This window comes from Stomoxys calcitrans, chromosome 5 (genome assembly GCF_963082655.1).
Source record: "Stomoxys calcitrans chromosome 5, idStoCalc2.1, whole genome shotgun sequence".
In the NCBI taxonomy this organism is placed as follows: Eukaryota; Metazoa; Arthropoda; class Insecta; order Diptera; family Muscidae; genus Stomoxys; species Stomoxys calcitrans.
This window is the reverse complement of record NC_081556.1, coordinates 111385153-111409715: the sequence shown is the minus strand read 5'-3', so window position 1 is coordinate 111409715 and position 24563 is coordinate 111385153. Positions and strand designations below refer to the sequence as shown.

At 38.7% G+C, this 24563-nt stretch overlaps 1 protein-coding gene and 1 long non-coding RNA gene across 2 annotated transcripts in view; both read right to left on the bottom strand.

Moving 5' to 3' along the window:
• LOC131997594 (uncharacterized) overlaps positions 1–24563 on the bottom strand; it is a 348184-nt gene that overhangs the window by 30165 nt on the left and 293456 nt on the right. The window lies entirely within an intron of this gene.
• On the bottom strand, positions 13231–22613 carry LOC106088230 (putative uncharacterized protein DDB_G0271606). The gene is made up of 4 exons (XM_059368525.1): positions 22314–22613; positions 14383–14616; positions 14075–14318; positions 13231–14008 (listed from the first exon to the last, which is right to left on the bottom strand). Exons 1-4 carry the CDS (start codon positions 22332–22334, stop codon positions 13440–13442), a joined length of 1068 nt encoding a protein of 355 aa, XP_059224508.1. The 5' UTR covers positions 22335–22613; the 3' UTR covers positions 13231–13439.

Genomic DNA, 24563 nt, shown 5'->3' with positions numbered 1-24563 from the left:
GCCATATAAAAATGATATGCGCAAAATTTTTGAGCCAAATCGGATAAGAATTGCGTCCTCTAGAAGATCAAGAAGTCAAGACACAAGTCCGCTTTATATGGCAGCTATATCAGGTTATGAACTGATTTAGACCTTTCTCGGTATAGATAGTGCACGTCATACCAAAACGCTATGTGCAATATTTCAGCCATATCGGATAAGAATTGCATCCTCAGAAGCTAAAGAAGTCAACACCCAAGATCGGGTTATATGGCAGCTATATCAAAACATGGACCGATATGTCCCATTTACAAACCCAACCCACCTACACTGATAAGAAATATTTGTGGAAAATTTCAAGCGCCTAGCTTTACTCCATAGAAAGTTAGTGTGCTTTCGACAGTCGGACGGACGGATAGACATGGCTAGATCGACTTTTCATGTCATGACGATCAAGAATATATATACTTTATGGGGTCTTAGACGAATATTTCGACGGAATGACGACATTAGTATACCCCTATCCTATGGTAGAGGCATGTGAGAACCGGTAAAGATATCTCTTTGTCGATTTTCAAACCATCTTTGCCCGAAAGCGGTATTTTGGCGATTTTTTTTTAACAAATTCGGGCAGAATTAATTTTAAGTTTGGGGGCCTACTTTAAATGCCTTAAAATTTTGCACACGATTTCGCTAACACCTCAGCTCTAACCATTTCAAATTTCAAAGAGATATATCTAACCGTTCTCACATGGCATATTTTTTACTAGTTTTTATACCCGCCATCATAGGATGGGGTTATACTAATCTAGTTATTCCCTTTGGAACTAACACTCCATAAAGTATATATTCTTGATCGTGTCGCCGCTCTGAGTCGATCTGGCCATGTCCGTCTGTCGAAATAACGATAGCGATCGAACGCGTTAAGCTAGCAGCATGAAATTTTGCTCAGATATTTAATATTGATGAAGGTCGTTGGGGATTGCAAATGGGCCATATCGGTTCAGATTTAGATATAGCTCTCATATAAACCGATATCCCGATTTGGCTTCTTGACTCCTGGAAACCGCAATTTTTGTCCGATTTGGCTGAAATTTTGTCCGTCCGAATCGGTCAATAACCTGATATAGCTCCCATATAACCCGATCTCCAGGATTGACATCTTGAACCCTTACAAGCCGCAATTTTGGTCCGATTTGGTAGACATTAAGAAGGAAGATATTCCTTATCGGCCTATGACACTTAAGATCCTGAATCCACACTTGAGAGACTAAGGGAATGTAATCCAATTCTTTCAACCACCGACTAGAGGATCGGTATATTGAATGAGGCTGACGGCGATCGGCGACATGCGGTATTCGCACTAAACTCCGGCTGTCTCGCAGACAGAGATTCAAAAAGTTGAAGCTGAAGGTCTACAGAACCTGAGGAATCAGGGAATCAGAAGACGACTGAACAGTTGTTGCTGAACACTTGTCTGAGTTACTATCAACATCTCTTAAGTCTGGCGGATTGCATGAGACTGAAAATTCCCCTTTATATCTGTACTTTACGAAAAGGTTCGTGGACTAATTAGAAGTAAAGGGTGATTTTTTAAGAGCTATAGGAAAGTTTTTCAAAAAAAAAAAAAAAAAAAAGAACATACAATTCAGAAAAAATGCATGAAATCTTTGTTTGGATCGATACTACGGTCTATATTATTTAATGTTTGAAGATTATTTCACGTAAATGTTTACCGGGACTGCGCCTCAAATGGTCCATCCGCTTAGTCAATTTTTGGCGTACGATATCTCTCGAATAAATCATTCAATGTTGTCATCCAATGCGTCAATTGAAGCGGGCTTGTATGTATAGACATGAGCTTTAACCTAGCCCCACAAAAAGTGTCGAAAGGCGTTAAGTCGCACGATCTAGGCAGCCAATTGACCGGTTCCGACCGTGAAATAAAATGGTTACCGCCTCTCAATAAGTCCATTGGTACGCGGGCTGTGTGGCACCGTTTTGTTGAAATCACATGTCATGCAAGTCAAGCTCTTGGATTTTGGCAAAAAAAAAAAAAATGGATTATCATCTCACGGTAGCGCTCACCATTGTTAATTCCTTCCGTTACGATTCGCATCATCTTTGCAGAAGTACGGTCCAATGATGCCACCAGCCCATAAACCGCATCAAACTGTGATTTGTTCCTGGATGCATTGGTAGCTCTTGCAATGCTTTTGGCAGATCTTCACTCCAAAATCGACAATTCTGCTTATTTACATAGCCATTGTGCCAAAAATAAGCTCTGAACATAAAACGGAAGAAGCTAGGGATGATCTTTCTTAACAGAGCAGGCATTTTGATAATAAATTTCAATAATTTGCAAACGTTGTTCGTTTTATGCAGTCGGCGCCGTCCGACTTTTGCCTTTCCTTACTGGTTTTTACTTTTATTCATTAATATTAATATTAACAAACATCAAATGGATAGGAAGTAGAATTCTCACATTGAGTGCTGTCGGATTTAACTTTTAGCTCAATGCTATGGGATCTCATTTAAAACCCTACACAGAGTATTGTGCAGCTCGCCTCATCATCGCTAGCAATCAACAGAGATGGCAAGTTGTTTAGATGTCCTCGCTTAAACTTGCAGCGAAGCACTCAGAGTTACAGGCAAGCATGTTAACTAATAAGTCACGACGCACAGTGGGCCAAATGGCAAAAAAATTGGAAATAAGTCTACAACTTTTTATCTGTTGATTTTAGCCATACAAAATGTTCTAGACATTTGTAGAGGAGGACATAGGCTTTCAGAAAAGTGCTGTTGTTGGTCCATATCTTTAATACAGGGTGAGCTACAGGGTGTCAAAGTTGACCACTTTTGACTTCTCCAAGCTTCTGGGGGCCATAACTTTTGATCTACTCAACCGATTTACATGATTTAGGACTCTAGAGAAAGAGCTTGACAAGATCTAAAAAACTTATGCATAAAGTACCATGCCATCGTGTACTGTTAAGGAGTTATGAATTGTTTAATTTTAAAATATGAAAATTTGGCCTTGGTTTTTTTCAGTGTTTTTTAAATAACTCCGTCAATTTTAAAGCTATAAACTTCATACTTCACACAAATTATGCCAGCATATGTGTGCATAAAATACAAAAGGAATCACGTGAATATCTTTGGCGGTTTAAAAATGGCATCGTTTTCAATATGAAAAATATTTTTTTTGTCAAAAAATTGCAAAATTTTTCAAAAAAGATACTCCCATTTCCTTTAAGTTTTCGCAAACTTTGGCCATCAAAGCATTATCATTTCTTTCCATTTTCACAAAGTCGAGGTATTAAGAAAAGTTTTAAGTGCTAATTTGGCTAATTTCGATATCAAACAACACCGTTATCTTAAGACCAAAATGGCCAATTTTTTTACTAAACTTCAAAAGTTTCTCACTGGAAAAAAAGTTCCACGGGGATTTTTTCGCTTTTTTTGAACTTAAATGAAAGCTTAAAATGTTCCCAACATTTTAAGGTATGTCTCGCCATATCCTAGCCATAAATGAGATCGTAGCGATCAAAATACTGAAAAAAGTCAATTTTCAAGTAGTGCTATATTCATTGCTAAAAAACAAGTATTACGTCACATTTTATTGCAAAGATGTTAAATAAACTTTTATTTGGTAACACTTCTTCTACAAAACACAAAAAGAATCATGGAAATATCTCTATTCTATTCCATTTTATGGAACCGGCAATAAAAAAGTCAATTTTTCAAAAAAGTCGAATTTCCCAAATTTTGTTTTTGTTGTCCTAATTGCACATGACACACTATAGCCATATTTACGCAACATACCTTATCGTAAAGGAAATTTTCATACCTTTCCAACGATGTATAAAACATTTCTCAACTCGGATTCTATCTACTCTAAAATTCATTTACACTTCATTAAACTCTATATAAAAATGTCTATTTGTGAAATGGAACCTTATATGGGGCCTACACTAAAACATTGATAGATTTGCCCAGGGTTTACAATACAAATGTGTTAGAATAAAAAAAGGTCTCCTGCCAAAGTTTAAAAAAATTGGAATAAAAATATGTGTTTTAGAGCGAAAACACTTCGCATCGGCGTGCGTTTATATGTATATTAGCTACTCCCAAAATAAAAAAGCATTTTAGTTTTGTATTATTTGATTTTATTCTCTACCAAATAATCTAAGGTATCAAAATTTAAAAGCTCTTTAATTTGAATGGCATCGGGATCGTCCTTATCTATATCGTCACATATTTTTGGTAGCCATTTAGTTCTGATGCTGTATAGTACCGGATCAGACGATAACAATAAATATTGAAGTAAATCATAATTTTGGTTAAATTTGGTGCTCTTTCGGGTATTGAAAAGCCGGAACTGTTTAACATCTCTATTACGGGATTCCTGAGCTTCTTCTGTAAGTTCTCCTAACGGAAGTATGTTGTATTCCACAATTTCCTTGCCATGATGTAAGACTTTATGTACTGTCGGTGTTAAAGCTTTCCACGAATATAAATCAGATAAAATGTTTTTTGTGTCATTACTATAAGCTTCAAATTTGGTTGAATTTATCATCTTTTTGCTATTGATTACAGCCAAAATCACTTTGAATCGTCTTAGCAAGTGTTCATCAAGACCGGTTATTTTAGATGTCGATACGGGGTCCTCAAAAAACCGCCTTGCCGAGTTGCCATCATTTGTGCTTCCGTATCCGTAAAGAGGTTTATCTATTATAAGTCCCTTTTGTTTAAACTCCAACTGGATTCGATTCTTCTCTTCCTGCCTCATTTTGTGAAGATCTTGGTTGTTTCTAGCAGAGACATCGCGGTTTCCAGGGCTAGTCCGATATTTAAGGTCATACGATAAATGCAAACAATACTCCATGAATCGAATTATACAGTGCAGGGGCGAAATACCGAAATTGAGCGCATTTTCGTTTACTAAATTTTCATCAGACTTGTCCTCGAATTGCCCATTCTTCTTGCCACAAATATTGCATCTCCAATTGGACATAACGCCAGTTAATGCGTTTGCCACCTTTCCATCGATCATAGTGAGTTGTAGTTGAAACGAAACTTTTATATTTCTTCCCAATTGGTTTATAACAATCATGGGTAATGCAGCAATTTCTTCCTTTATTTCGTTCACCAAAGATCGTGTTGTGTTCCGGTCTTCCTTTGTATACTCAAACCGAATTGGGCGACATAAATATTTTGACCCAGGTGTTCTATTTATCCATATATCTTGAAATGCATTTTCTTTCGATGATGAAGATTGGTCCTTGTACAATCTCATTCTCAATGGTACTAATGATGCCATGAAAATTGATGCGAAGTTGGTATCTATTTCTGTTTGTTGCTTATATTCGGAAAATCCAGATGATCCATCACAACCCCATTTGCTGATCAAAACCACTTCGGAATTATTACATGTGTTCAACTGTTCTTCAGTAAAATTAGAAATAATTCTAACAGCTGTATTTTCAACAAGATCAGCAAGTTTCACTCTTGCTTTTAATTCGTCCACGTATATATTTGATGGCACCATTTTCGTCCTGGTGTTGTACAATTTATGTTTTGAGGGTAAACAACCCCATCCTTTTTCACGAAGAGCCTTCCTCATTGTTGAGTATTTGTTTCTTGAGAGGCCTAGGTTCAAAATCAGGGCCAGTGCATCTTCCTCCGTGAATTCTGTAGTCGATTTTGGAGTTGGAATACTTTCTACCATTCTCTTTACCCTTTTCGGAGATGCTAATGGTAAAACATCGACAATTCGTCCAACATTTTTTGGTTGTGTTTTTAACAATGCTGTTTTGAACGTATCTTTTATTAAATTTGGCGGATGTGCCGCCAATAGTTCCTCTTGTTTTTTCTTTTTGGTTTTCTCCGTAACTTCGTCGTATGCTTTGCTAGGCCGGCCGGGAATCAGCGGTTTAATTTCAATAAGTAGATCCGATTTCAGCCACTTCTCATACATTTTGAAAAACTTGATTTTTGCGAATGAACATTCTGGCAACCTTCTCTCAAATGATTTGTAGAATTTTTCAAGTTTGTCTAAAGCGTCTTTATTTAGCCTTATTCCATATATGTGGTCCAAAGTGTAAACAAGTTCCTTAAATGACTCCGTGTATGATTTGGAATCATTTTTGATGTCCCATACAATTTTCGAAAGAGTGGAATACTTCAGTATGACTTCCATAACTTATAAATGTCCTTTACGTCTCTACAAAATATAATGAAGAAAATTTGGATTTTGTTCAAATATTTATGCAATATATTCACAATTAATGACCCATTTCAGGTATCAGACGCAATCGTAAAAAGGGGTCCAAAGTGCCTCTTTTTACTTACTCTTCTATAATTATTTACCTGGACTCGAATTTGGTTAAAAAAAATGACAATGAATTTTTTATGGGTAGGTTTTTTCACATTCATTGATACGGTGGATTTCCTGGGAATTCGACATAGCGAAACAGGTAACATTTGTCTGCATCAAATCTTAACACAAATATATATATATATGCAGGTATATTTCTAGGTTACTTTTTATTCAAAAATCATCAGCTTACATTAAAAATAGATGTAGGTACTATACAAACGCACGCCGATGCGAAGTGTTTTCGCTCTAAAACACATATTTTTATTCCAATTTTTTTAAACTTTGGCAGGAGACCTTTTTTTATTCTAACACATTTGTATTGTAAACCCTGGGCAAATCTATCAATGTTTTAGTGTAGGCCCCATATAAGGTTCCATTTCACAAATAGACATTTTTATATAGAGTTTAATGAAGTGTAAATGAATTTTAGAGTAGATAGAATCCGAGTTGAGAAATGTTTTATACATCGTTGGAAAGGTATGAAAATTTCCTTTACGATAAGGTATGTTGCGTAAATATGGCTATAGTGTGTCATGTGCAATTAGGACAACAAAAACAAAATTTGGGAAATTCGACTTTTTTGAAAAATTGACTTTTTTATTGCCGGTTCCATAAAATGGAATAGAATAGAGATATTTCCATGATTCTTTTTGTGTTTTGTAGAAGAAGTGTTACCAAATAAAAGTTTATTTAACATCTTTGCAATAAAATGTGACGTAATACTTGTTTTTTAGCAATGAATATAGCACTACTTGAAAATTGACTTTTTTCAGTATTTTGATCGCTACGATCTCATTTATGGCTAGGATATGGCGAGACATACCTTAAAATGTTGGGAACATTTTAAGCTTTCATTTAAGTTCAAAAAAAGCGAAAAAATCCCCGTGGAACTTTTTTTCCAGTGAGAAACTTTTGAAGTTTAGTAAAAAAATTGGCCATTTTGGTCTTAAGATAACGGTGTTGTTTGATATCGAAATTAGCCAAATTAGCACTTAAAACTTTTCTTAATACCTCGACTTTGCGAAAATGGAAAGAAATGATAATGCTTTGATGGCCAAAGTTTGCGAAAACTTAAAGGAAATGGGAGTATCTTTTTTGAAAAATTTTGCAATTTTTTGACAAAAAAAATATTTTTCATATTGAAAACGATGCCATTTTTAAACCGCCAAAGATATTCACGTGATTCCTTTTGTATTTTATGCACACATATGCTGGCATAATTTGTGTGAAGTATGAAGTTTATAGCTTTAAAATTGACGGAGTTATTTAAAAAACACTGAAAAAAACCAAGGCCAAATTTTCATATTTTAAAATTAAACAATTCATAACTCCTTAACAGTACACGATGGCATGGTACTTTATGCATAAGTTTTTTAGATCTTGTCAAGCTCTTTCTCTAGAGTCCTAAATCATGTAAATCGGTTGAGTAGATCAAAAGTTATGGCCCCCAGAAGCTTGGAGAAGTCAAAAGTGGTCAACTTTGACACCCTGTAGCTCACCCTGTATTAAAGATATGGACCAACAACAGCACTTTTCTGAAAGCCTATGTCCTCCTCTACAAATGTCTAGAACATTTTGTATGGCTAAAATCAACAGATAAAAAGTTGTAGACTTATTTCCAATTTTTTTGCCATTTGGCCCACTGTGCGACGCTACTCATGCTATGCCATCATTAGCATGTCATATTTATTTATTAGGAACTACCCTGTTATTCAACAAACTTCATCCTTAAGGTATGCTCATTTTTATGAACTTTTAATGTGTCAAATATTATAATCAAAATGTATTTATTGGTTGCAAAAAGTAATTGCGGATTTTTTAAAAGAAAGTAAATGCATTTTTAATAAAACTTAGTATGAACTTTAATCAAATATACTTTTTTTACACTTTTTTTCCAAAGCAAGCTAAAAGTAACAGCTGAAAACTGACAGAAGAAAGAATGCAATTACAGAGTCACAAGCTGTGAAAAAATTTGTCAATGCCGACTATATGAAAAATCCGCAATTACTTTTTGGGCAACCAAGTTTATGGTTTTTGTACACATCACAAGATAAGGTATATACTAATCTTAATCTATTCATTCCGTTTGAATGGAAATATTGATCTGTGACCTCAAAATGTGTCCGTCCGTCCGTTTGTGGAAATCACGATAGCGGTCGAACGCATAAAACTAGCCCCTCGAAATTCACCAAAGATGCTTTTTATTGATGTATATATATATATATATATATACTAGCCAAACCGGGCCCTCTCCAATGCCCCTTTTTTAACTCTCTAATATCTTTTTTTAGGGTGGGGACACTTCGCCCTAAATGCGGATATCGAATTCGTGACATTGTAGCCTATGACGCTGTACACGTTCGAATCCTGGCGGGAACATCGGACAAAGCGTTGGTTGGCGATGCCATGCATGGTTATAAAAAAAATCTTCCCCAAAGAGGTGTCGCACTGCGGAACGCCGTTCGGGCTCGTACATAAAAAAAAGGTCCTTATCATTGAGTTTAAACTTGAATCGGACAGCACTAATTGATGTATGAGAAGATTGCCCATGCTCGGTTCCTGGTGTTTTTAAAAATTTGTGCTTTTTAGGGGAGGGATGACACTCAGACATTTCGACTCAAATATGGATATCAAATTCGTGCTGCACTTCCTAAGCCCTTTAATTTGAGTCCCATATTGCCATGGCCGGAAAATGTGAACCGTTTGGAGGATGTTTTGAGGCTGGGGCGGTCACCGGCACTTTGCACAGAAAATAGATATTAAATTCGTTCTTTACTCCCGACGGAAATGAAGTTCAGTTTAGCGGGTGCTTCAGGGCGTACACCAAAACACTTGGCTCCAAAATTGGATATCAAATTCGTTTTCTACTCCCAAATACCTTTTATTTCAGTCCCAAATTTTTATACCATATTCGTTTTCTGATCTCCAAGATTTTTCATTTGATACTCTTATTGTGTCCATCGGACAACTTTCGGATATAGATGGCGTTTTTGGGGTAAGGCTGAGGGTCCGCCTCCACCCGATATCTAAAAATTATATAGCCTAGGTTTCCTTCCAGACAAACGGTCAACGGGGGAGGGTCCGCCTCCACCCGATATCTAGAAATTATATAGCCTATGTTTCCTTCCAGACAAACGTACACAATCTATGAAAATTTCAAGAAAATCGGTTCAGCCAAGTATCTCATAGTCATAATGGGTCTAATGGCGTTTTTGAGGGGTGGCGTGACCCCCTATACTTCGTTTTAATTTTGTATGCAAGATTTGAAATCTACTCCAATATACCTTTCATTTGAGCCCCATATTGAAATGAACGTCCAATATGTCTGTTGGGGGGAGTTTTGGGGTTGGGGCGGTCCGATGGTTACTTAGACTCAAATTTTAATACCATATTCGTATTCTACTCTCCAATATCTTTTATTTGATATCTATATTGTCCCGATCGGTTAACTTTTTATTTTGGGTTGTGTGTTTGGCATAAGGGGAAGGGTCCGTCCCCCTTCTGATACTGAAAAATTATATAGCCTATGTTTCCTTCCAAATCAACCTACACAATATTCGAAAATTTCGAGAAAATCGGTTCTTCCGTTTTTCAGTCTATACGGAACCAACAAACCTAGTCCCAAATATCCGTGATTGGCTAATGTGCCCATTTTATGCATTTTTTGGGGGGTGGGGTAACCCTCTATACTTCGACATGAATTTGTATGCCAGATTCGTTATCTACTCCCGCATTCATTTGATACCCATATTGTCCTTATTGGTTCACTTTTGATTTTGGGTGGTTTTTTTGGTGTGACGGTGGAGGGTCTACCCCCTTCCGTTATCAATAAACTATAAAGCCTATTACTATTTCATGACCATATTCGTAATCTACTCCTGAATACCTTACATTTGAGTCCCATATTGTCATGGTCGTCAAATAAACCTATTTTAAGGAGTTTTGGAGCTGGGGCGGCCCCTCAGGTACTTGGACCCAATTTTTATTATAAAATTCGCACTCTACTCTTGAATACCATTCATTGGAATCCCATATTGTCCCGATCGGTCCACTTTTACTTTTGGGTAGTACTTTTGGGGTAAAGGGGAGGGTCCGCCCCCCTCCCGAGATCAAAAAATTATGTTTTCTTCCAGACCAACCTACACAATCTGTTAAAATTTCAAGGTAATCTGTTCAGCCATTTTTGAGTTAGAAGAATCCTTCGATGTCTAGACGTACACATTGTCGGTTTGACATCGAGGGGCCGTTTAACATTGTGCGGACCGATACATCGATCCAATCCTTAGAACAGTGACCTTAGAGAGTACAAAGAAACAGAAATTGAATTTTATATATATGATAGGATGGGTATAGAAATGGATTTTTGGATGTTTTACAAAGGGAATGACAAAATGAATATGCCCCCATCTTACGGTGGTGGGTAACACAACAAAATCTTCTTATATATAAAAATCAATTTGTGTTTGTTTGTGGGTTTGTTCGTTTGTGTGTTCCTTGTAGACTCAGAAACGGTTGAACCGTTTTTCTTGAAAATTTTCAGAAAATTCCGTGGTGAAAATATGGTACTACATTTTTTGATATCTGAAGGGGGGGGCGGACCCTCCCCCTTACCTTAATTTTCAGAAACGCCAGATCTCGGAGATGGGTGGTGCGATTAAAGCGAAATTTTGTGTCCACTCATATAGTACCCTAAAAATAAAAATTTGGTATCCAAATTTCGAATGGGGTACCTAAGGGGGCTGCACCACCCTAAAACCTACCAAACACATATTTAGACCAATCACGACAATATGGGACTCAAATGAAAGGTATTTAGGATAAGAAAACGTATCTGATATCCAATTGTCGGACCAAGTGTTAGGGGGACCACCCCAAGCCCCAAAACATCCCTAAGTCGGACATATTTACCGTCCATGGTAATATGGGACTCAAATAAAAGGTTTTTGCGAGTAGAATACGAATCTAATCTTTAAAAGTGGAACCACGTTTCTGGGGGTCCACCCCTTCCCCAAAACAACCCCCAAACAGGACTTATTTACTGACCATGGGAATATGGGGCTTAAATAAAAGGTATTTGAGTGTAGAATTCGAATTAGATATCCAAATATGGGACCAAGTGTTTGGTGAGGGGCGCCTGTCCCTCAAAAACATCCCCCAAAGGGGACAAATTTACAACCACAGCAATATGGGGCTCAAATGAAAGGTCTTCGGGAGTAAAGCACGAATCTGATATTAATATTCGGGAAAAGTGTCCATGGGGCCACCCCATCCCCACAAAACCACTATTGCAATATGAGGCTCAACTAAGAGGGTTTTTAGAGTGAAACACCAATCCGATATATATTCTCAGGGCAACTCACTGAGTGGCCGCCCATCCCCCAAAACACCCCCCAAGCCGGTCATGTTTGCTGACTATGGATATATGGGGCTCAAATTAAAGGTATTTGGGAGTAGACCATCTATCTGATATCAACATTTGGGACCAACTGTCTAGGGGACGTCCCATCATCATAGCAACCCCCAAATAGGAAGTATTTGCTCACCAAGACAATTTGGGTCTTAAAGAGAGTGAAACTAAATATTTATAGTTTTTAGGGCCAATACCCCAAACCGGGCATATTTGCTGACTTTTGCAATAAGGAGTTTAAATGAGATTAGAAAATGAATTTGATATCCAATTTTGAGGGCAATGGCAATATGGGGTTCAAATAAACGATATATCGAGATATGAGAATATAGCACGTTGCTGATATATTTCCCGGGCTAACTGAATGGAGGACCACCTCAATACCCAAAACACTCCTAAATCGGGCATATTTACCGACCATGTTAATATGGAGCTTAAATGAAATGTATTGGGGGATAGAGCAAGAATTGATACCCATTTTCGGGACGAATTTTCTTGGGGTCTACCCCTTTCTCAAAATACCCCACAAACAGCAATTTTGTACTGACCATCGCAATATGGGGCTCAAATAAAGGTATTTGGGAGTAGAATACGAATTTGATATCCAAATGTAGAACCATGTATTTTACCGACCATGACAATGTGGGGCTTAAATGAAAGGTATTGGGGATAGAGCAAGAATTGATACCCACTTTCGGGACCAATTTTCTGGGGGTCTACTCCTTTCCCAAAATACCCCACAAACAACAATTTTTCACTGACCATCGCAATATGGGGCTCAAATAAAGGTATTTGGGAGAAGAATACGAATTTGATATCCAAATGTAGGACCATGTAGTTAGGGCATCTCCCCTTTCCCATAACACCCCCAAAGGGAAAAAAAATTTTCGACCATGCCAATATGTGGCTCAAATGAAAGGTATTTGAGATTAGAAAACGAATTTGATAACCAATTTTGGGGCCATTTGTTTGGGGGATACCTCATCCTGCAAACTCCCCCTCAAAACCAATGGCAATATGGGGTTTAAATAAATCGTATTTGAGAGAAGAGTACGATGCTGATATTTTTTCAGGGCCAAGTTTATGGAGGACCACCTCAACCCCGAAAACACCCCTAAATCAGATATCATGAGAATATCGGGGTGAAGTAAAGTCTATTAGGACTAGAGTACACCTTACATCCAAACTTAAATTAGTGGACCAATAAAGATCATATGGCATAAAGGCACTGATATTGCTAAAATGTTTGTCAAGCGATATACTATTTTCGTTACATGGTATTTTACTAAAAGTTTTTCAATTGTCGAAAATAAATATTCCAAGGAAACTTTTGCTCCATATAAAGTAAGAGAAGGCGCAGCAGAGCTGGCCCGGGTCAGCTAGATCTTTATAAACTAAAATTAAATGCCTTATAGGCTACTTAAATTGAAACAATTTCAACTTTTTTTTTTTTTGGATTTTTGTTACATGTATTTCATGCGATTCATTGATGATATGTCCTAGGACTTAATTCTATAATATCGATGAAAAACTTATCTTCTAGAGATTACAAACAACACAACATATATTCTGTATATATAGTTGTTGATGTGATAAATCAAAACACATGAACAGACATACAAACATATGGGGACGTCTTTGCAAAAACCTTAGGGGGCGGGTTCCAGTTGACTATTCTTTTTTTGCGGTTAATTTTGTCACCGACTTCTTAAATCGCCTATAGGGATTGTAGCCAAAAGGATTCACCAATTGATTGGGTCGTGCCCGAAGCTCTTGTGTGGCTAACTGCTGCTGTTGTTGTTGTTGTTGCTGCTGCTGCTGATGTTGTTGGTCATTTTGTTGCTGCTGCTGCTTGTTCAATTGTTGTTGCTGCTGATGAAGATTCTGTTGCTGTAGAAAATTACCTTGCGAGTTACCCTGTAATGATGTTTGAAACTGATTGCCACCTGGTGTGAGCGGTGATTGGGGAAAGCCAAACTGTGATTCTGGCTGATATTGTCCAGAATTTTGTTGCTGCTGCAAGAATCTTTGCTGTTGTTGCAATTGCAAAGGTGTCAACTGAGTTTGTCCTGGCCTCAGAACATTGGAGAACTGACGGAAGGGAGTTTGATAGGGATTCAGATTGGGACTAATTTGGCCATCCTGATAGGGCTGGGTGCTGGCAATAAATTGCAAAGATTTAGCAATAGCATCGGGAATAGGAGGCGGTGTAGGTATATGGGCTCCCTCCGCACGGAAACCTGAAAATTCAATCGAGTTTTAGCAAAAATCCTTTAAAACTTCATTTGTTTAGGCACTATTCCCACCATTTTCATCGGCTATATAACGCACAGTTATTGGAGTTCCTTCGGGTGAAGTGTACGAGTATGAGCCTTGAACCACTTGCGCTTCCACTGCCTCGCCTAAACCTAAATTCTTAACATAACCCTGAGCTTGAGCGGTGGTACCATCTCCCGCAGCATAGCCATATTGAAAACTGCCATCATAGTTGAGCTCATTTTGGTACGCTGTTATGGGAACAAAATTTTGATTATAGTTGCGATAGACACCCTAAGGAATGGGTAAAGTATGATAAGTAAATTAAATCGTCCTTGGAATATTTTTCTTAGCTTGCCTGTGATAACAGCGGCGATATGGGTTGCAGGGGATTAATTGTGCCCAATGGAGTGTTCGGGAACAGCGGTTGTTGCTGGGCTTGTTGCAGCTGCAATTGTTGACGCTGCCTTAGCTGCTGGCGTTGAAAATTTTGTGGATTTCGTTGAAAGGGCGATTGGTTAAAGAGAGTGTTTTGCTGAGACTGGCATGTTTGTAGTAGAGCGCTCAAAAGCACCACAAAGCAGGCAATAAACTGGGGAGAGATAATGTATTTTGAACATATTGACCGCCAGAATATCAATTTTTAAGCTTCAAAGAGCTAAAATAAATTGACTTAGTTAACCAATAGACCCTTCAATTGCATCTCTTATATAAATTAGATCAAGTAAAAGTGTGCTAAGTTTGGCAGGGCCGAAACTTATGTACCATCCTTCATTGAACGCATTTCCAAGTGCTATGCCCGGTATATCTTAATGAGCAGACAAAGGATAATGGCTAAGAACTGATATGCTATTGGAGCTATTTAAGGTTATGGATCGATTCAGATCATATTAAGCACGTATGGTTAAGGTCATAAAAAAAGTCACTGGGCAAAATTTCAACCAATTTTTTGATATCCGAAGGGGGGGCGGACCCTCCCCTATACCCCAATTTGAAAAACGCCAGATCTCGGAGATGGTTGCACCGATTTAAGCAATTTAATTTTGCATGCCACCTTATGATACTCCAAAAACACGAAATTGGTATAAAATTTTGGGGTCAAATAACTTGGGGGGAGACCCCTTTCCAAAAATCACAATATATTCTCGGTGGTCCTACATGACAGTTTGATGTTGCTTTTATTGGGAAAGAGGAGAGGTCAGTCCCCCCGCAGCAATAAAGGACAATTTATTTTAGTCCTTTATCGTTGCGATCTTCATGTCCTGCTGAACGGCAGGGTGTAACCAAGATACTTAGATAGGACGAACAACACATCCTATTGAATGGTTTTTAGTGTGTGGGCCGGTCCCAGACTCTGTCCTAAATTTGTATAATAGATTCGTAGTCAACTCTCAAAAACCTTTCATTTAATAGCCATTTTGTGACTTTGGAGTTCATTAAGGAGGCCCCGAAGACCCCTTGAACCAAATACTTACAACAAATGTGTACTCAACTTCCAAGAACCTTTCAGTTGGTACCCATACTGTCCAAATCGGTATATATGTCCTGTTGAGAGGTTTAGGGGAGTGCGGGCCTCAGACACCAGGAATACTTTTTTATATCCGCTTTTTACTCTATTTTTAAATACCCTTCTTTGATATCCATATTGTCCCAATCGGTAAATATGTCCTGCTGGGGGAATGGGGGGGGGGGGAGGTTCAGTGTGGGAATGCCTCTCAGACACCAAGGAATACATTTTAAAGTCAGATTTTTACTCTACTTATGAATACCTTTCTAGTGGTACCCATATTGCCCAAAGCGGTAAAAGTGTTCTGTTGTGTGATGTTTTTGGGGGTGTAGGACACCCCCGCCACTTAGCGTGAAATTTGTTTACCAAGTTCGTACTCTACTCTTAAATAACTTTCATATGATACCCATATAGTCCCAATGGGTAAACATGTCCGATCAAATGAAAGGACGTGTCAGAGGGAAATCAACCTCCCCCCATCCTCCTCAAACAAAAGGAATTGAAAACAAGTAAGAGCGTGCTAAGTTCGGCCGGGCCGAATCTTATATACCCTCCACCATGGTCGCATCTGTCGAGTTCTTTGCGCAGTATCTGTTTTTAGGCAAACAAAGTATAATGAATAAGGACGGAGGAGCAGCTATATCAAGTTATAATCCGATTCGGGGCTCAAGAAGCGAAATCTGGATATAGGTTTATATGGGAGCTGTATAAAGCTATAGATCGATTCTGACCATATTGCACACGTATGTTGAAGGCCATGGGAGGAGCCGTTGTACAAAATGTGTGCCAAATCGGATGAGAATTGGGCCCACTAGAGGCTCAAGAAGTCAAGACCCAAAATCGGTTTATATGGCAGCTGTATATGGTTATAGACCGATTGGAACCATACTTTGCACAGTTGTTGGAAGTGATATCAAAACACTGTGTGCGAAATTTCAGTCAAATCGGAGGAGAATTGCGACCTCTAGAGGCTCAAGAAGTCAAGACCCAAGATCGGTTTATATGGCAGCTGTATAAGGTTATGGACCGATTGCGACCATACTTCGCACAATTGTTGGAAGTGGTATCCAAACACCATGTGCAAAATTTCAGTCAAATCGGAGGAGAATTGCGCCCTATAGAGGCTCAAGAAGTCAAGACCCCAGATGGGTTTATATGACAGCTATATCGGGTTATACACCGATTTGGACCAAACTTCGCACAGTTGTTTGCAGTGATATAAAACTACTATGTGCAAAACTTCAGTCAAATCGGATGAGAATTGCGCTCTCTAGAGGCTCAAGACCTCAAGACCCAAGATTGGTTATATGGCAGCTGTATAAGGTTATGAACCGATTGGGACTATACTTCGCACAGTTGTTGGTGATATCAAAACACTATGTGCGAAATTTCAGTGAAATCGGATGAGAATTGCGCCCTTTAGAGGCTCAAGAAGTCAAGACCCAAAATCGGTTTATATGGCAGCTATATCAGGTTATAGACGGACGGACGGACAGACGCACAGACTGACGGACGGACGGACAGACAGACCGACGGACGGACGGACGGACAGACAGACCGACGGACAGACGGACGGACAGACGGACGGACAGACGGACGGACATGGCTGGTTCGACTTAAAATGTCACGACGACCAAGAATATAAATACTTTATGGGGTCTTAGACGCATAATTCGAGATGTTACAAACAGATTGACGAAATTAGTATACCCCCATCCTATGATGGAGGGTATAATAATATATGAAAGCCAATCAGTATAGAATAGGACAGCAATAAAAGGTCTTTGGTAGTAGAGTATACTTTTTACTCTCAAATTGGGATAGACAGAAGGACCTGCGGATATTTAAAAATACGGTATCCCAAGCGGTAAATTTGATATATGATTATGAGTGTGGATAACTAATAAAAAAAAATTCATGAAAAACATCAACGAGACCCGTAGCTTTGAATATCTGGATCGCCACCTTCGAAACGCTCAAACAAAATTATGCTCCAGAACGATGCTCATATTAAACTCCCTTCAAACCGGTCATGTTTCGTGGGCCGCCCCACCTTCAAGCCCACCAAATGGAAATATAAACCAATAATGAAAATATGGGGCTAAAATGAAAGGTATTAGAGACTAGAGCACGAATTTGATGTATGGGAAATCCATCTCACCCCCAAAAATATCCTCACACCGGACACATTTACCGACCATAGCAATATAAGGCTCAAATGAATGGTATTTGGGAGTAGAGCATCAATATGATTGGCATTGACATTGGCATTGGGGCGAAATATCTGAAAGGAAATACCAACACCCCCAAACAGGACTTATTTCCTGAATGTGCCAGTATAGGGCTAAGATAAAATAATAGAGCGAAAGAAGGTGCAGCGGAGCAGAATCTGTCCAGCTGTAATGTATATATAGGGTTGCCCAAAAAGTAATTGCGGATTTTTTAAAAGAAAGTAAATGCATTTTTAATAAAACTTAGAATGAACTTTAATCAAATATACTTTTTTTACCCTTTTTTTCTAAAGCAAGCGAAAAGTAACAGCTGATAACTGACAGAAGAAAGAATGCAATTACAGAGTCACAAGCTGTGAAAAAATTTGTCAACGCCGACTATATGAAAAATCCGCAACTACTTTTTGGGCAACCCAATACATTCTTGATTGTCGTAAAATCTAAAGCGATCTAGACATGTGTGTCTGTCCGACAGTATGTGGAAACTACGCTTCAGTTTTTAAAAATTGAGATATGTAAACTTAGCACACACTCTTTATTTGGCCATAGGCAGTCTAAGTTCGAAGATGGGCCATATCCGACCATATCATAATGTAGTCCCCATATACACCGTATAGACACAAATAAATTTATTACCCGATTTCGCTGAAATCTTACACGACTTTCGGTTCGACTATGATTTAGATCTGGCTTCATTTGTGTATAGCTGCCATATACACCAATCTCCCGATTCGAGTTATTAAGCCCATAATAGGCACATTTGTTAAACCATTTCACTGAAATTTTACACAGTGAGCCGTATTAGACTCTTTAAAAACCAACTGCCCTTTAACCCCTAACTGCTAGTGCCCGACGATGGAACCGCAGAACCAATCCCTGATGATGGCATATAATGTTTACCTCCTAGTCAGAATGAGGTCAAAGTAGCAGCGACCCGACTGAAGAACAACAAGGCAGCAGGACCCAACGGGTTGCCCGCTGAACTATATAAGACCGGAGGCGACTCGCTGATAAGGCGCATGCATCAGCTTATTTGCGCGATTTGGCTATAAGAACACATGCCCGATGATTAGAACATCAGCATAATATATTCCACCTACCATCTCTCTGTTGACTAGAAAGCCGCTTTCGAAAGTTCTATACGTTCAACGGTATTTCAAGCCATGTCTGAGTGTGGTATCCCTACAAAATTAATGAGACTCTGCAGGATGACACTTGCTGAAACACGTTTCTCAGTAAGAATTGGAAAGAATCTCTCCGAACCATTTAATACCAAACGAGGTTTCAGACAAGGAGACAGCTTATCGTGTGATCTCTTTAACATCCTGCTGGAGAAGATTATACGAGATGCAGATGTGAATAGATATGACACACTAATCACAAGAGAACACATGGTACTTGCTATGCCGACGACATCGATATCATAGGTTGGTCACCGGAAGTAGTAACTGCAGCCTTTGAAAGAATCGAAAGAGAGTCAGGGAAAATTGGTCTGGCCGTAAATGGAGATAAGACGAAATGGATGGTTTCAACTCCCAAAAAGTCTTGCAGATAAAGAAAATGGAAAAATTTGGGAACCACAACTTTGAGATAGTCAGTAACTTTATCTACTTCGGCACCGCCGTAACAGAAACGAATGACACCAGTTTTGAGATTAAGCGAAGAATAATACTGGCAAACAGATGCTACTTTGGACTAAGTAAGCAGTAGGAGGCCACCGTGGCGCAGAGGTTAACATGTCCGCCTATGACGCTGAACGCCTGGTCTCGAATCCTGGCGAGACCATCAGAAAAAAGTTTCAACGGTGGTTTTCCCCTCCAAATGCTGGCAGCATTTATGGCGTACTATGCCATGTAAAACCTCTCTCCAAAGAGGTGTCGTACTATAAAAAGGGGGCCCCTTATCATGAAGCTTTAACTTGAATCGGACTGCACTCATTGATATGTGGGAAGTTTGCCCCTGTTCCTTAATGGAATGTTCATGGGCAAATTTTGCATTTTGCAAGCAGTTTAGAAACAAGACCACCTCTCGACAGAAGACGATTACAAGACACTGATACTACCCGTGCTGTTATATGGTCCTGAAGCATGGGTACTTGTGACAGTAGATGAGGCAGTGCTTGGAGTATTTGAGAGAAAGATTCTTCGCAAAATATATGAACCAGTTTGCGTTAATGGAGAATATGGGCAACGTATGAACAGCGACTGCATTGGATAGGTCATGTTGTCAGAATGGATGAAGAAGCTCCAGCAAAGAAGTCTTTTGAAGGCAAACACTGTGGTACACGCAAACCGGGAAGACCAAAAGCCCGTTGGAAAGATCAAGCGGTGGAAGACACCTCGAAACTTGGTGTCAGAGATTTTAGAATGAGCGCAGAAGATCGAGGCGCTTGGAACGCTATTCTACGTTCTGCTAGTGGAACAAGTATTATGTCATAGCCAATTAAAGTAAAGTAATATTGTGTTGCCCAAAAAGTAATTGCGTATTTTTCGCATAGTCGGCGTTGACAAATTTTTTCACAGCTTGTGACTCTGTAATTGCATTCATTCTTCTGTAAGTTATCAGCTGTTACTTTTTGCTTGCTTTAGAAAAAAAGTGTAAAAAAAGTATATTTGATTAAAGTTCATTCTAAGTCTTATTAAAAATGCATTTACTTTCTTTTAAAAAATCCGCAATTACTTTTTGGGCAACCCAATATCTTCCGATACAAAGGCAATATCTAGTACCTCCTGCCTGTTCCTGGTAATAAAGGTTGGTTCAACCCCTCTATTGCAAATCGCCGGATCGCAACTTACAATGTTGTTGACATCCGTACTTCACCATATCTGGTGATGTGCATTAACATCACTTCCTACAATGAGGTTGTCTTTCCCTACAGAAGCGGATTCAACCAGCGACTAAAGGTTTGAGGGCGGCATCTCTGAATCGTGTGCCATATATAGCGAAGCCAGCCAGTAATGAGACTTGTTTATTTCAAGGCTGGCTACTACTAAACCTTCAGTGCCTAGCGACGGAAGAAGAAAAAAATGTAGACTACTCTTTCCAAGAATACAGGCTCTTTGTCCTATTCCTCGAAGCCTTTAGTAGTTTAAATCCCGGAATTCTTAGTCCATCAACCATTCCTCTACAAACCCATGGTTCCTGGATAAGAATTACGTCAAATCCTCCCGCCATCAGGAGGACCTTTAGTGCCGCCGAAACGGCCTTATAATGGTGTAGATTTATCTGTAGAAACCGAATCATAGTCAGTATTCAGAACTTCCAATACTGTTGTCGTAGCCTCGTCTTCTGATTCCACCAGGAGTTCATCCTCACAAGATTCGTTAGATATTGTTTTGATGAGTTTCCCTACTCATCCAGGGGCAGGTGAGAAAGCTGTTAAACCCCTCTTCCTCAGAACACTGGACACTTACGATGTGGACGATTCCTCCTTAGATGCTTCACTAGCTGCCCTTGTCGATGTATCTTTTTAGTATAAGACGTTTCCCGGGGCTTATTATCTGCCCCTCCAGAGAAAATAGACACAGACCACCTACCATAGTTATTCTAACTGACTTTAAAATTTAAATCACCTTTTATGAGGTGTAGAGATATTCCTTCCACTCCACTTAATGGCTTTTGGCGAATGTTTTAAGCCATATAAACATTCTCGAAAAGTAGTGTTGTTAAGCGCGACGCCGTTCGGACTCCGCTTTAAAAATACCCATGCTATATAGGATTGCAGATTACTATTTTTAGGTGTAAGAAACGAAATGGCGAGACTATTATACTCCCGATTCTATGTTGGTGCTTTGTGAAGGGGAACAGGGCAGGAACGGCAACTAAATGCCGGATATAAGACGTCTCTTTCTATAATCAGAAAAGATCGCAAAATGGATTAACCTTGGAGTCTAGTGCTGCTGTTATTATATATCTTCCTCGCAGTTTTTCCAGTAAAGCTCCCATCACAGGGGAGAAGGATGGCTTCCCTTCGAACCCTCTTCGTCTTGCAAATATTATTGGGTTGCCCAAAAAGTAAATGCGGATTTTTTAAAAGAAAGTAAATGCATTTTTAATAAAACTTGGAATGAACTTTAATCAAATATAATTTTTTTACACTTTTATCCTAAAGCAAGCTAAAAGTAACAGCTGATAACTGACAGAAGAAAGAATGCAATTACAGAGTCACAAGCTGTGAAAAAATTTGTCAACGCCGACTATATGAAAAATCCGCAATTACTTTTTGGGCAACCCAATATGACTGAATTTTTGGCGTTCAAAAGTATTCAAAATATTGAAAATATTCTAAAAATTGAAATGTTCTTCAATATAATGTTTATTTTTGGTTGGAATTCTTGGCATTTCCATTAAATTAGTGCAACATGTCGAATATTCACGTTTTGTTCAGAAAACACAGTCCTGACTATCCTTTTTGTCCTTTAGGTTAACACTATAATCCAACAAATATGCACCACTTTAATTTCATCTTTATTTTTCCTTTTCTTTTAAAAATACAAAAAAGGCAACATTGTTGCCTACATCGCCAAGTCATTGCCGCTATTGAACAATTACCCGATATCGAATTTTCTCCATTGTTCTCACGAATTTCACTGTCGCACAATTCTCAAATAATTCACGTTAATTAAAATTGCCACAAGACAACAACAAGCAAATCTTTCCGCTCAACTCGCCAACTCATTCACGCGGATTAGTGGCTATTTTCTAACTGATTTCGAAAAAAAAACACACACTCCAAATGACAATTTCGACAAATATGCCACAGCGTTGACTTCACTCGAATTTGATGTTAGGCTGATGAATGACCCAAAGTGTGCACTCTGCCACTCAACGTTGTTGTGCAATTATCTCTTTAAGCCCTGCGAATAGACTAATTGTCGATCAGTAGATACTCTGTGTATTTATACTTTGACATGTGGCTCGAGCGAAACGCACCTCAAAAGCAAAAAAACAAAAAAGAAGATGCAACATTTGTACGCAGCATGACACCTTCTGGTGCATCACCCACCCCAAACCTCAATTGGAGTGGTATGTGGTGCTGGGGGCACTTCATAAAATGCGGGTGTAGATGCTCCCCCCAACATTGTGGCGGCATAGCCCAACCAAGCACAAAACAAACAATGATCGCTAATGCCAGATGCGCGTTGCAATCTGTCAAAACATCATCTCACATTAGCAGTAGCCAATAAAAGCTTTGTACGTTTCCGGTTCGGATGCTGATCATAGACATAGTCCAAGCTAGCCTATGTTTGGATTGTTACACGGCCCTGTTGTTGTTGTTGTTGTTGGGGCTATTGAAATGGCGCTTTGCTTGAGGGACGGTTTTGGCTTTTCACTTCTGCACTTCAAGAACTCGGACATTATCATCTTCAAAATCAAGTTTATTACCATTTACGAGCTGACGCTTAATGGTGTAAACGCAGTTGCATTGCCATTGCAGAGTTTTCTCACAAATTTATTGGTTTTTTATTGGTCATTGACAGAAGGACAAATAAATCTTGTTGTTGGTCAGTGTTTTGGCAAGACAGAGGTACTACATTCCATGATATGCGAAACGAAATGAAAGCAACACTCAAATGTTAAACAAAACAAAAATTCTATGGAATTTTAATGAAATTTTCTATGATCTATGGTAAAATTTTTTTTTAAAATCAAATGTTGGCAAATTATAAAAATAAAATTTAATGAAAATTAAAAAAAAAAAAGTAAAAAGGCATTATGTTCGGCCTGGCCGAACTTTCGCTACCCACCACCTCGGGTATATATGTAAACCAACTTTCGTAATAATCCAGTGAAAAATGCATAATTAATGCTCTTATAGCAGCTAAATCGAAATTTGGTCCGATTTAGGTCAAATTCGACACGGATATTAAGTGGTAAAAGTTAATGTTCAATTTTGTAGAAAAATATATTAGTCTTTTTGGTAGCTATATCCAAATATTGACCGATCTGAACCATATACCGGACAGATGTCAAAAAGCCTAACACAAGCCGCAGTGTCAAATTTCATCGAAATCGGATTATAAATGCGCGTTTTATGGGATCAAGACTTTAAATCGAGAGATCGGTCTATATGGCAGCTATATCCAAATCTGAACCGATCTGAGCCAAATCAAAGAGGGATGTCGAAAGTTGTCTATGGGGCCACGCCACCCCCACAACACCACCCAAAAAGTAGTATTTTCTAACTATTGAAATATGAGGCTCAAATAAGAGGGTTTTTAAAGTGGAACACGAATCCGATATATAAAGGGTGATTTTTTTGAGGTTAGGATTTTCATGCATTAGTATTTGACAGATCACGTGGGATTTCAGACATGGTGTCAAAGAGAAAGATGCTCAGTATGCTTTGACATTTCATCATGAATAGACTTACTAACGAGCAACGCTTGCAAATCATTGAATTTTATTACCAAAATCAGTGTTCGGTTCGAAATGTGTTCATTCACCGTAACGTTGCGTCCAACAGCATCTTTGAAAAAATACGGTCCAATGATTCCACCAGCGTACAAACCACACCAAACAGTGCATTTTTCGGGATGCATGGGCAGTTCTTGAACGGCTTCTGGTTGCTCTTCACTCCAAATGCGGCAATTTTGCTTATTTACGTAGCCATTCAACCAGAAATGAGCCTCATCGCTGAACAAAATTTGTCAAAATTTGAACACATTTCGAACCGAACACTGATTTTGGTAATAAAATTCAATGATTTGCTAGCGTTGCTCGTTAGTAAGTCTATTCATGATGAAATGTCAAAGCATACTGAGCATCTTTCTCTTTGACACCATGTCTGAAATCCCACGT

What these genes read in the sequence shown, in the direction of transcription:
- LOC106088230 (XM_059368525.1), bottom strand. Translation starts at nt 22,334, where the DNA reads ATGGAGAAAATTCGATATCGG. An exon ending in TATCGCCGCTGTTATCACAG is followed by an intron (nt 14,319 to 14,382) that starts GCAAGCTAAGAA and finishes CCCATTCCTTAG; the next exon opens with GGTGTCTATCGCAACTATAA. An exon ending in TTATATAGCCGATGAAAATG is followed by an intron (nt 14,009 to 14,074) that starts GTGGGAATAGTG and finishes TTGAATTTTCAG; the next exon opens with GTTTCCGTGCGGAGGGAGCC.